This window comes from Medicago truncatula, chromosome 3, assembly GCF_003473485.1.
Source record: "Medicago truncatula cultivar Jemalong A17 chromosome 3, MtrunA17r5.0-ANR, whole genome shotgun sequence".
Taxonomy (NCBI): domain Eukaryota; kingdom Viridiplantae; phylum Streptophyta; class Magnoliopsida; order Fabales; family Fabaceae; genus Medicago; species Medicago truncatula.
In genome coordinates, this window is record NC_053044.1 from 32,831,769 (window position 1) to 32,844,317 (window position 12,549).

The 12,549-nt window shown below is 33.7% G+C and overlaps 2 protein-coding genes across 9 annotated transcripts; both read right to left on the reverse strand.

Annotated features, from left to right (window-relative positions):
* Positions 1-1,147: 1,147 nt before the first annotated feature.
* On the reverse strand, positions 1,148-8,771 carry LOC11413769 (importin-5). 6 transcript variants are annotated; one of them, XM_024778063.2, is made up of 19 exons: positions 7,234-8,769; positions 6,196-6,399; positions 5,758-5,802; positions 5,492-5,662; positions 5,123-5,197; positions 4,910-5,037; positions 4,538-4,649; positions 4,389-4,455; positions 4,191-4,297; positions 4,050-4,106; positions 3,763-3,957; positions 3,410-3,505; positions 2,812-2,897; positions 2,647-2,713; positions 2,492-2,558; positions 2,255-2,376; positions 1,741-1,822; positions 1,564-1,630; positions 1,148-1,470 (listed from the first exon to the last, which is right to left on the reverse strand). In XM_024778063.2, the coding sequence occupies exons 1-17, from the start codon at positions 8,680-8,682 to the stop codon at positions 1,748-1,750; spliced, it is 3,123 nt and encodes a 1,040-aa protein (XP_024633831.1). In that variant the 5' UTR covers positions 8,683-8,769; the 3' UTR covers positions 1,148-1,470; positions 1,564-1,630; positions 1,741-1,747. The 6 variants fall into 6 exon arrangements, with proteins under 6 accessions (XP_024633831.1, XP_039687318.1, XP_039687316.1 ...); XM_039831384.1 differs by lacking the exons at positions 4,191-4,297; positions 4,389-4,455 and having other exon boundaries at positions 7,234-8,771; XM_039831382.1 differs by lacking the exons at positions 4,191-4,297; positions 4,389-4,455 and having other exon boundaries at positions 4,050-4,154; positions 7,234-8,771.
* An 814-nt stretch (positions 8,772-9,585) lies between these two features.
* LOC11409715 (zinc finger protein 4) lies at positions 9,586-12,274 on the reverse strand. Of its 3 annotated transcripts, none has more exons than XM_024778195.2 (2): positions 11,819-12,274; positions 9,586-10,548 (listed from the first exon to the last, which is right to left on the reverse strand). In XM_024778195.2, the coding sequence occupies exon 2, from the start codon at positions 10,491-10,493 to the stop codon at positions 9,777-9,779; it is 717 nt and encodes a 238-aa protein (XP_024633963.1). In that variant the 5' UTR covers positions 10,494-10,548; positions 11,819-12,274; the 3' UTR covers positions 9,586-9,776. The 3 variants fall into 3 exon arrangements, with proteins under 3 accessions (XP_024633963.1, XP_003600679.1, XP_039687319.1); XM_003600631.4 differs by having other exon boundaries at positions 11,884-12,272; XM_039831385.1 differs by having other exon boundaries at positions 11,723-11,849.
* Between the last annotated feature and the right edge of the window lie 275 nt (positions 12,275-12,549).

Consider the following 12,549-nt stretch of genomic DNA (forward strand, 5'->3'; position numbering starts at 1 on the left):
ATACTTTTGCTCTGTGAATTACTCTCCCGGAAATAACATTTAGAAGGAACGCGTGGTCCTACGAAAATATTTGACTTTACTATGGTCTCTATCCAGCTGAGGGAAGGCGAGTTACACATCCCATCACCAAAGTCAGTCCCGATTGTATAAAGTAAACAAGCCTTTACAACACTAATTTTGAAATAAGCTATAATTTTGAAATAAGCCTTTACAACTGATTGAAGAGATCTCGATTGTATCTTCCAGCCATATGTCTAATAATTGCAGTTGGGAAATTGACATTGATATGGCGTTTAGTGCGTTACTAAAAATATCTTTTATGTTAAACTTATATCAGGAACAATTGTCGTAAATATAGCTTTGGTTAAATTTATCATTCAAATCATTAATTTCTATTGTTCAATGTACAACCAATAGCATAAAAGTTTACTCAGAACAGTACCATTAATGAATTTTGCAGCACCATGAAATAAGTTAAATTTTCCATTGATTGATAGCTTGGATAAGACACTTCAAAAATCATCCTAAATGCTGAACATAAGTTGTAAATATTAAACAAAAAAGAAGGGACGTGAGAAATAAATCATAAGCTACAGTTAGGTCGGTAGTTGAGCTTATTGGATAATGCTTGTCAATATTGTACACAAGCAAGACTAGAAAAATAACCTAGATAAGGTTTTGAAAAATTTATTTGAATATCTGAAAATTTAAAAACAGTAGGTTAAACAAAGAATTGTAACAGATTAGATGGAAGAAATCGATGGACTCGAAAAAGGAGAAAGTCAGTCACCATTTTGACTAGTTGAATAGAAACTCTAGAAAAAAAAAAGTCAAAAGAGCACATTGCACGGAGAAGATAGACAGCCAATGCATGTGGGGTGCGATTATGTCTTTAATTAGTGACTGTTTAGATTAAGACAGGAATAAGGACCAGATTAGGTGATAAAAAGAGGTGATTTATGCAGAAAAACATCTTTGTTCTATCACGCAATTTGTGGTTAAATTCACAGTTCCATACCAAAAATTATGTTTTATAGTAATTTGTTATATGAGTCAAATCTCATGGTATACTCAACGAAGGGATGCTTGCCGAAAAGGAAAAACACATCGTAAAAACAGAGTATAAAACTACTGTACATCTTCAAGTAAAAAAAAAAAAAAGCTATTGCCCATTATTATTATTTGCATGTAAAAATGTGGTTATATTATTCGTAATTGTATGTACAAATCTTTCTGTACCTTTACACAATGGAAGATTGAAATCTTCCTTTCTTTTTCTATTGTACAATTCAATTTGAAATCAAAAAATCATGCACCTCCTTCAGTTCCAATTGAAGCCTAATAACTAGAGGAAGGTATAGTGCTTGATGCTTCCTCAGTTCCAATTTCCATTCCCTCATGTTGAACTATGAAGTCCATCATCTGATTAATAGCTTCCTCAGTTCCCAGGCGGTTATGTCCAGATAAAATCTATAAAGAAAATATATATTACACATACAAGAACAAAATATTAATTCAAATAAATCCCTATTTCACAAAGTAAACAAAATTGTTTCTACTTACTTCTTTTACGACCGAAATAATCTTGGGAAGATTCTCATTATAACTTCCAAATAGGTGTTCATCTGACCTGATTAAGAACAAGTTTACAACGTTTGCTTAGACCAATACATGCACCAAAGAATAAATGTAATAATAATTTGAAAGTGGTCAAAAGAAGAATTAAGAATACTACAACACCTTTGTATCAATTTAGAAAGCAGCCCATGTGCATATATAAGTCATGCTTCAGTGGCAAGAAGTATAACCATTTTTTAACTACCTGCTCAAAAGCATTTATGATTGAGGATAACAGAAAATGTGCAACAGCAGTAAACATTGCACAGGTCAACAGTTGCAGAAGTCATGTTGATATTATAGAATCTTGAGAAAAATTAGCAATTAATCTAATTGAAGATTCTAATGATGAATTATATGTTAACATGGTTAACACTTTCTAACAACTGCATATAAATTTTGTTGTGATTTATACTTTAAAGCATAAGAGGAACTTGTGGAACCAACATGTCCTGTATTTATGTCCTACTTCGGATGCTTGAAAGAATAATATTGTATCAGCAAATCAACTATTATTTCTCACGTGATAATCTTATTTTAATAATTATTTTCACATATCAACTAATTAAGTCACCAAATTTGACAAATATCAAAGATAGAGAATCTATTTTCATTTGATATTTTGGAAGATTATTACCATAGAGCCGGTATTGTCACGGTGAAATTCACAGATTTTTCCAAGAGCTGCAACTGCGGTATCATATAGTTCACTAGTTGAAAGTCCTTTACTGATGACTTTACTTAGATATGAGATACCCGCTACATAAAACTTATTACTTGTCATATTCCAAAAAACAAAATTAGATATATTTAAGATATATGTATATAGATATATACTTTAGTACTTTTATATTTAAGAGCTTAAAGAAGTTACCACTAGCATAGAATTTAAATTGATTTCCTCCATACATAGCACAGATACCAAACGCCCGTGTAGCATGCTGGAATAATCATTACCCAAAATTAATGTTCATTTTTCCAATATATAAATTAGTAAAGAAATTAAATTATTGACACATTTGAAATTACCAGCTGCGCACAAGGATAATTTTTCTCTAAAACATGACAGGAGGTAAAAATATATTTGTTATGATACCTGTTCAAATAGCACATAGGGACAAGATAAGGTTGTCAAGAGAGACATTTATTATTGCTATAACTTCAGACGAAACTGATAAAATAAACTAGATTTACGGCGGCAATTTGTCTGGGTATAGTGGCAAGATAACGTTAAAAATGGAAATTGCAAAAGCTATCACTCTATCTGGCTTGTCATGGGCCTGCCAAAGATTACGCAGAAGCAACAATAAAAGTTATGAGAAAGATTAGGCAAGGGCACAAAAATTACTTAAAATTATTAAGTAGAACATATAACGATATTCATTATAACAATCCCGTCCAATTTGAACAGGTGTTTGTGGATTGGATCATTAAGCAGAAAATGGATTCAAAGGGTGTTTTGTTGAAAATAATTTGGTTAGGTGTTTGAATGAATGTTTTCCTAGACACAATTATATGTTCATTTTTTAATTTATTTAGTTTTTTCTTGCACTGAGTTAACCAGATTTTGATTATTCTACATAGACCCATTCTAAATAAACTCTAAATCATCAAAGTTTAATATGTCTGTGGTTGAGTTTGAGTTTAAAATTTTCATCAAATCAAAATTTAGCTCGGAACTCATTTTAGCTTCTCTTGTGATCTATATTACGCTTGTTTGATACATGCTGGTTTTCTTTCAAGATGACTATAACAAGGCCATTTAAAAAACATTGAGATGAAAAGACCATACCAAAAACACGGAAACATTTGACATGAGGTCATTAACAGGTACCATGAGTTGGTCTTCAAATGTGTGAATTGCTGTTGCTGTTAAGTTGACTACTTCCTGTGATGAATAAAATTGGTATATTTGATCAATTTAGCTTTACATTTATACTCTATTGATCAATAAATTAAAGTAGATGAAAATTTAGGAGAATAATAATTATAGATCAACGGTGTAAATACGTCCTACACATATATCCATGCATATTTTCCTTTTTATGATATGATGAGACTTATTATGAGAATTTAAAGATATAACCTCAATTGGAATAGTATAACGTATGTGTACACAATAACAAGAGAATTTAAAGATATAACCTCAATTGTTTCTTGCACTGACAAAGATCTAAATACATCTTCCGAGGTCCCCACCTCTTGGGCTTTCTCTATAATAATCCTTCTCCCCGACTCTTGTGCTTTCTCTATTTCAAATTTAATAATCCTTCTTATTGTATCGTTTATCTCGTCAGTAACAATCTTGATCAATTGATCAGTGAAAAATGTACTAGAGGTCTGCATAATGAACATATGTTACTAATATGAGAAATATATGATCTAAACATATCATCATCAATATATATATGTTTTTCCCAATTGTATTGTACCTCAATGCATCTGCCAAGTAACCTCAATACTAATGTAGACAAATCCCTATCAGTTTCCTGCATGTGTTTCACATTGGCAAGAAATAAGTTTCCTGCATGTATAAACTGATAAATTAAGAAGTAAGAACGATAACCAAATACCGTCTTCAGCACTTGAGTCAGCGCTTGCACAATGATGAAAGTTGTATCTCTTTTAGTGTCATTACTTTTGTCACCTAATATAGCTGAGAGTAATAGTTTTGGAAGACCTAAATACAGAAAGTGGATTATTTATAAAAATTAGTTTTAACCCAAATTTCAAGATATTAATTTGAACTAAAATAACAAATTTATATTCACCTAAAATAGAAGCCTTGCGAATTTCAGAACTAGAACAACCAAGCAAACGTATAAACATTGGAGTGACCTAAACATTTAAATACATGTTTAATTAGTCACGTGAAGTCTCTACATAAATCACAAACAACATATCTATATATCGAACCAACCTTGGCAATGTGGGGGGAAAAGTTTATAGATGACCGAACAGCACAATGTGACAATGTATTACAAGCCCGGGCTCTCATTGTTTCAACCAAACGCTTGTCCTCGTTGCTTAGGCTACAAATGAGCACATCCATCGGTTAATAACGAGAGCAATTAGTTGAAAGGGTTCATAATAGTTTTATTTGAATATTAGCTAGTCTGTTTCAACATTCATTCATTTCTTAAATTGGGGACATGCGAAAACCCGTTATTGTTCCCAATTTTCATTCCTATTTAACTGTGTGATTTACCTCATAATTCCACAAACGTTGCTCATTCGATTGGAACTAACAGAAAATATTTTATCCTTGTAGCACTAAAATATAATGGCAAACCTATCATCATTGGTCTCCTCGCCTGTTAAGTCAAGAAGCGGCTGAGCGCATGCAATCAACATTGGCATAATTTTATCTATAAATTTGTCAACACTCACTTTTGGGCATTGACAGATTTGATCCAAAGCCTGCACAATATTCATTCAGTCAGCAATGTTAAGTTTCAGCTAGCGTCATAATGGTAAATGGCCTATCATTGATTTCAAAATATACCTTTAAAATGATACATTTTGTTAAGTATTCTGTATTGCTCAATTTTCCATCAAGTGATATTAGAGATTCCACCACCTTCAAATGTTACAAGATAAATTAGCACAATAAGAAATCATTGCATAATTATTTGGCAGCCATTAAGATATATTATATATCACAAATTTAACCAAATTTTGAATGATATATACCAAGATAATTAGGTAAATCAAGACTAATCTAGAACATTGCAAAAGTATTTGTACGACCTATAAAATTGAATATTTTATATTCCTCTTTTAATTTCTACATATCTCTATTTTAAATATGGTTTCAATTTTACACTCTATATAATTTGAGTCAATTCAAAAAAGAATTAGAAGAAATACTCACCTGAACAGCTTCCTGCTCTTTGAAATCATCTGGCCCAACTTTCCTAACAAGATAAACCATGCATTCTTGACATTTGGCACAGAGCAACAATTTGGGTAAACTATACTTATTGGACAAAATAGCTTTCAATGCTTCCATTGTTGTATCGTAATGATTTTGGCGAAAAATTTCCTGCATGCAACAATTAGACATCAAATCACATTAGAATAATTATTTACTGTGATCAAAACCTATGTCATTCCTGGACTTCAGATATTAACAAGTACCTGCATTGAAACTGCAAACGATTTCAGGGTATCAATAGCTTCAACCTGTAAATATGTACAAATTTCAATATGAGTAAAACTAATAACGATAACACAAATTTAGGAAGAAACGCTATAAAAAGAAGCAAAAATATAAAACTTGTTAAAGATAAGATGTGTAAGTCAAGATCACTCGTGAGGCCTCAAGAATCAATCATTGTGTAAACTAGTTATTGTGTGTGATTGTATGCAATATAAGAGTCAATCAATTGTAATTTGTGAAATGTAATAATCGTTCAAGAAGGCAGTTTTAGAAGCAGAATTAGCAATAAAAGTTACCTGCATTATTGCTATGTTATGGTGTCCAGAGGTAAATAGAAACATACTATAAATATAAACTAAGAAAACAAGCAACTTTACATTAAAAGATATCAAGTTGTAGCATTAATATGTTTGTACCTGCACACGGGCACAAGAATTACACCTGATGACAGGAACTAGTTTCTCCAAGAACTTCTTGTGATATTGAGAACGCATTAATAGTTCCTTACATTCACTCAAACACTTAACTGCATGCATAGTAGCCCAAAGTACTCGGTGGTTCGGCTCATCCAGTGACTTAAGGACCAGTATCGCAACTTCGTTAAAGTATAGCATCATGTCCTGTGGTAGCAAAATGGAAGAGAGAATCATATATGAATGAAATTATTAGCATCATCACTAACTTGAAATGCACGGAATGGGTAAAAATAGTAATGAAAATCATTGTCTGACATTGTATACACTCAGAACCTTGTAGTTTTTGCATAATGGTCAACTTCACAGTTCACACACAGGAACATATGGTGCAGGCATTGATTAATAAATAATGTTCTAATGGCACAATTATAAGTAACCAACAAAGACTTACACACTGAGTATAATCCATTAGACTTTTATTTGTTAAATACTATTGATTGATCAGAGAAAGTTTATATGGGTTGAAACTATTCAAACTCGGCAGTGTCATTAAAATTTAGGCCTGTGTAAGAGAAACCAAAAGACAAATACAAACATACAACTACACATCATGACATACGTATATCAAGATCAAAGGCTTTAAAAAAAATGGTCCGCCTGCAACTGTAATTGTGGCCACAGTGCAAATATTTTCCTTGTTCCTGCAGCCACTTCTCAACCTCAATTATGACTGCTTAAACCGTATTTAACTAAAACTTTTTGTAATATCCAGGATGACAACACAATATGACCGCATAATAACGAAAATGGGAGGGAAAATAAAGCCTAATGGCTTAGAAACAAAAACACGCTTCTCTGAACAATGTACAAAATAGAAGACACAGAAATCATGCAAAACTTTGAAGTGTCCCATCAGAATCTGTTGAAGTATCTATTGAATTTACATGACATGATTGCTCTTTCTACAAGGTAATGCATGATCAAGAAAACACTTTATGGATTTAAAGCTCATTGAATATCATATCGAATTATACATACCATCTCGTTGAGGTTTTTCTCTGCAATTGAAGCAATGGCAAGCATAGCTGCATGACGTAACCGCCAATCAACATTCGATGCATATTTCGTTGTTATCATCCCAATTGCAGTGGGAACAAACACATATTCATCCCCATCTAAAGAGAGGAAATTGAACAAGAACTGTCCACGATGGAAAGCATCGGAAAACCCCGCTTCTGTACAATTCTTATCATCCACATCATACCAAAGAGGATCATCAATAACACACGATAGCATCTTCATAGCAACCGCAAATACCCTCTTCACTTCCTCCAGAGAAAGATTCCCAATCACACTTTCCATCGTCTCCACATCCACCGTATCAAACTCCTTGATAACAACTATCGCCTCACACATCACCTCTTCGCTCGCAGCTTCTATCTCCACTGCACGAATCATGCACCAAAACACTTCACGATGTACCCCCGCAAAGATCTTTCCATCATCATCCAACGTAACTAAATCGCCCAAACGCTTAACCCTATCCACCAAAACCTCTTCTTCCCCATGTTCATCGATAATACTCAACAAATTCGGCAACAGAAAATCGCATACATCTGTTCTCTTAAGCTCCTGCGACAATAACATCAACGAAATTGATGCATTGTATGCCAATCCCTTCAATTCCTTATCCCGATAAGTCCATTCCAAGATACTCCCAAACACAAGATCAAAATTCCCTTGATTCAACCAAAATGCTCTCTCATTCGCAACATCCACCGGTATTACCGTTAACAACAAAAGCCCTTTCTTATTTTCCGATTGCACTTCACTGGAAAAACAAGCGAGAACATACTCAAGAAGCTCCACCCAACCACCAAGAGAACACCGGTAAAACCTATCAGCAAGTAAACCAATCGCTTCGCATAGCGAAAGAAACAGAATCTCTTCAGATTCCGCCTTAAGCGAATGAAGAAGAGGATTCTTCAGTTCGAGTAAGATAATAGAATTGAAAGGACCGTTAATTCCTTCGGGAAGAACTTGAAGAAGATGATTAACGGTTTCGATTCTCGTTTGAATCGGAGGTTGAAATTCTAGAAGCTTTGCAAGTTTCAAAGCGAATGCGTTAGGGTAATGATGTGCGAATGATTTGAAAATTGTGAATAATGATTCGTCCTTGGAATTCGCGTACTCGTCGATTACTTCTTGAAGCGATGAAAGATCGTTGGATTGAAGAATCGTTGCGACGTGTTGTTGAAGTTCGAAGCCATGGAGGAGTGATTCGTCTTGGTTTTCTTCGATGCGTCTTCGTTTGTTGACTATTTCTTCCAAGTAGTTGCGCGGTGGCGGGTTTATATCCGGTTCGAAAGGGTTGCGAAGGGAAGATTCTAGCGGTGGAGGTGGCGGCGGCGGTGGTGGAGAGGTGACGGAGGCGGAAGTGGAGGTTCGGTGGCGGTTTTTGGAGGGAAAAGTGAATTTCAGTTTCATTCTGTTATGGCGGCGTTCCACGTCAGCTTTTCTGTTGAATTTTAGAAGAAAGACAGTGGCAGTATTGTAATTTGTGAAGAAGGGTTTTTCTCTTATTATATAGGGTTAATGTAGTGGCAGTAAAAACCCGTTCAGTTCTGTCTAGTCAAAGTTGTTATTTGCGGGTGGTTACTTGAGCTCTTCTTATCACATGGACATGAGTTGTTGGAATTTCATATAGTTTTACGATATAGTAGATCTCAATTGTTGATTTAAAATTAGTTGGTTAAGATTTTAAATTCGGATTCACACACTAAAATGATATGAGCCGCCAACTTTAAAGTTGACGATTCGGATTTGTACCAGCATTCTGTTGTATTAATAGAAAATTCAATTTGATATCACATTGCTTCTAAGATGTGAATTTTTTTGTTGTGTTAATCCTTCGATTCTTAAGGAAAGGGACTATGGTAATTTGGAGTTTTGTCTTGAGGAAAAAAATTTGTATTCTACCAAACGATTCGTCATTTGTTGAAAAAAAATTGTAAATGGTTTGCTTTTGTAAGCTCGTGTGAGCATTTCAAAAAGTCTTACATGGTCATAGGTATTCAGCAAAAGTAAAATGTTAATTAATTAACTTTTTGATTATTTTTTAAACAACAAAAAGAATAATAGATAGGTTTTTTTTTTATGAGAGGTAGAATAAATATTTTGTGAGTGTGTCTAAGAAATTTATGTTTCTGTTCGCGTGAGCTTAGATCAGTTAGTAAGGACAATGCATAATATATGTAAGGGTTCGGGTTGGAATCAACAAAAAAAAAAAATTATATTTGTAATCCCTGAACTTTTAGGTAGCTTTTTAGAAATATGAGCGGAGAAATTTGCTCCCTTAACTAATTGTATTAAATAGTTGGTTTGTCAATATAACCCAAAATAGAAACAGATGATGATACACAAAAACATGGTGGAAGTTGTGTAGAGTAATTACAAACATGATTTATATATATAGTAGACATACATAGATGCTCTAAATTTGTCTTCCTAGAGCTCTTATAGAACAAGAAAAATAGAGTAAAATATCAAAGCATAGATTTGTAATAATAGCATTAACCCTTTCAAAGTTTCAATGTTAATTCAGGTGCTGAATTCTCAATGTCAACCAATGGTTTCACATTCACCTCACTAAAACACATATTTGAACTCTGATGAGTATTACTACCTCCCTTAGTAACCTGATGGAAACTACCTTGCCACATCAGTTCTGTCTCATCGTCCTCCAAGAATATCGGATGACCGATAGATCCTTGTTTGAATCTTACATTGCTTTTTATCTCAGGACTAGGCCTTATTGTTGGCGGCGAAAAACCATGGTGTAGTGAAGAGTGTGTCTTTATACCTAATGCCCTGAAAGAACCATTGAGAGGCAGAGATGCAAGACATGCATACCTCTCAGTGAATAGTCCAATTCGCATAGCTCGCTTTGCTAATGTTCTTTCTCTCTTGTGTGCATTTTGATGACCACCAAGTGCCTGAGAGCTGTAAAATTTGCGCCGACAGTAATTGCAAGAGAAAACTCTTTGGATGGTAAGTTCATTGCTGCTCTCACTGGTGCTTGAGAATGAGATTCCTGTTGAATCTCGAACAACCAAGTCATTGTTGTTGAAATTGAGTGTTAAGTCCAGTGAGATGGAATCTGAATTGGAAAGGCTGTTACTATAGGAACCTGTAGAGGTTTCAATTTGGTGGGTGGATATAGTGGAAGCAACATGGCTACTAACATCAGATTCATATTCTTCTGTGGCCTCTACTTCAAGATCAAAAATTGGTTTCATGATTAATTAAAGCTAATTCACTAAATATGTCCAGCAGTGAAAAAGATGCTTGGTTCTGCAATGAAAATCCATCAGTTTATAGTCAGTAAGTATGAAAACAAGAGAAGAAACTCTTAGAATAGCAAATATGGTTTTAAAGTAAACTTGTGATTCAAGGGCTTGATAATTGAACTTTTTGTTGCAAAATCCTTTGTACTAGTTTTGTTCTTGATTTAAATGGAATCTTGCAATATAGATCTATTAAATAAAATCATATAGCCTCTCTTAATATTCATTTAACACCTGAAAGAAAATGGCCAAATATTTTATTTAGTTTATTTTTCTGAAAATAAAGTCCATTTACCCTTGGTATTTGATTTAGAGACAAGATGTTAGTTGGTGCTATATGAAATTAATTAAATTCTTGACTTTTGTGAGCAAGGTTTCATACCTATGTTTATGTTGTTCGAATACCACTATCCTTAGTCTATTCTGCTTTTTCTGACTTATCTAAAAAAACAAGAATCCAAAATATGGACCACATAGCCACATAATTGCAAATGTATGATTGAAATTTAAGGTTGAATAGATATGTTTGGCCAATTCAGATATGAAAGTCCCACTTAAATCTTTATGTAAGGAATTTTTCTTGACTGAAACTTGACCTTTCTATTGGCCCATTTTTCAGTAATAATAATATGAAAAACTTGAATAAATTAGCATGGAAGATGCCATAAACTATAAGTTCACCAATAGTTGAGTTTTCACATTCATCTTGGCCTAATACATCAATGATCCAGGAAACCAAATCCCTATTATTATAGTAAAAACTTCTGATCTGAAATGAATCTCTAGTATAAATGAAAAAAAATATCTTAAATTATTGAATTCCAAGAACTAAATAACTTGTGAGATTGATGGTAGATAAAGTGAGTTAGCTAACAACCATGACAGTACAAAGAAACAGAAAAACAATAAAAATGGAAAAATAATAGTATCTTCATAGCCAAGTGATTTGACTTAAGTAGTTAATAATTTTCAATAACGGTCTAATCAACCCGGAGTAGCCGAATTCAAACCATGGCGGTAACAACCATTGGTCAGGCTTAACTTAAATTTCGATCAAACTGGGGATTATCAGGACTCGTTCCTCTGAGAACGAGAAGGTTAAGACTAAAAAAAAAGAATATTGCATGCACATACATGTTCAGTTTCTTCATTGCAAATTCTAGGTGGAAAGGAAATCTCACATGTGTTGGTTTAGAGAGCAAAATATAGTTTGGTGCGGGTGCAAAACTAGAGCATGAATGAGATGATGAAAATCTAGTGATTATAAAGAGTGTTACCTAGAAACCAAGAAAGAACACAGTCAGAAGTTTAGAACAGGTTGAAAATAAAGAGTGTTACATACCCTCTCTTAAGTTTCAAGTTCAAACTGATGGTTGCTTGCTTCTGAGATCAACTATAAACTGCTTTGGAAATTGGAGACATGTTTTTCCATTGTTTCTTCTTTGGAATGGTTGGTTATGAGAAGACAAAAGAAGCTTGTGTGTCCTTTTATTTATGTTCTTAAAGCACTAATAGAGGGTAAAATTAATGAAAGCTAGTACTAGTTCTTTATGTTCTATAAGTAAAGAAAAATTGTATTGAACAAGGTATAAAAATAAAGGAAGGGTAAAAGGAGAAAAAGGGAGAGGGAGAGACAGTAGGATGGTGGGCATTGATGTTTATTTATGGGAAAGCAAAGGTAAGATGATGTGAGTAAAGTGTTGGGGGACAGAGAAGTCAGGTGAAAAGAAGGACGAAGAGACTGTGTATATTATTGTTGAATTCATGCACATCCGTGAAACGTCTTAAAGAGAGCGATGCAGTCTGCAACTTAATCTCAACATTATTGTTTGTGTTTGACATACGTTGTACAACAATAACACAGCAACCAAACTTTGTCCCATTAAGTAGGATCGGCTACATGGACCAAACGACGATATAATATTCCGTCATATATCATATCTCTATATCCAACTCATTAATCTCGAAGTCTTTCTTTATAGTTTTTCTTGGTCTACCTTTTGCAATT

Coding starts and splice junctions, on each gene's coding strand:
- LOC11413769 (XM_024778063.2), bottom strand. CDS start 8,682: ATGAAACTGAAATTCACTTTTCCCTCCAAAAACCGCCACCGAACCTCC. Junction 5,198..5,491: donor AAGAGCAGGAAGCTGTTCAG/GTGAGTATTTCT, acceptor TAACATTTGAAG/GTGGTGGAATCTCTAATATC. Junction 3,506..3,762: donor CAGTGCAAGAAACAATTGAG/GTTATATCTTTA, acceptor TATTCATCACAG/GAAGTAGTCAACTTAACAGC.
- LOC11409715 (XM_024778195.2), bottom strand. CDS start 10,493: ATGAAACCAATTTTTGATCTTGAAGTAGAGGCCACAGAAGAATATGAA.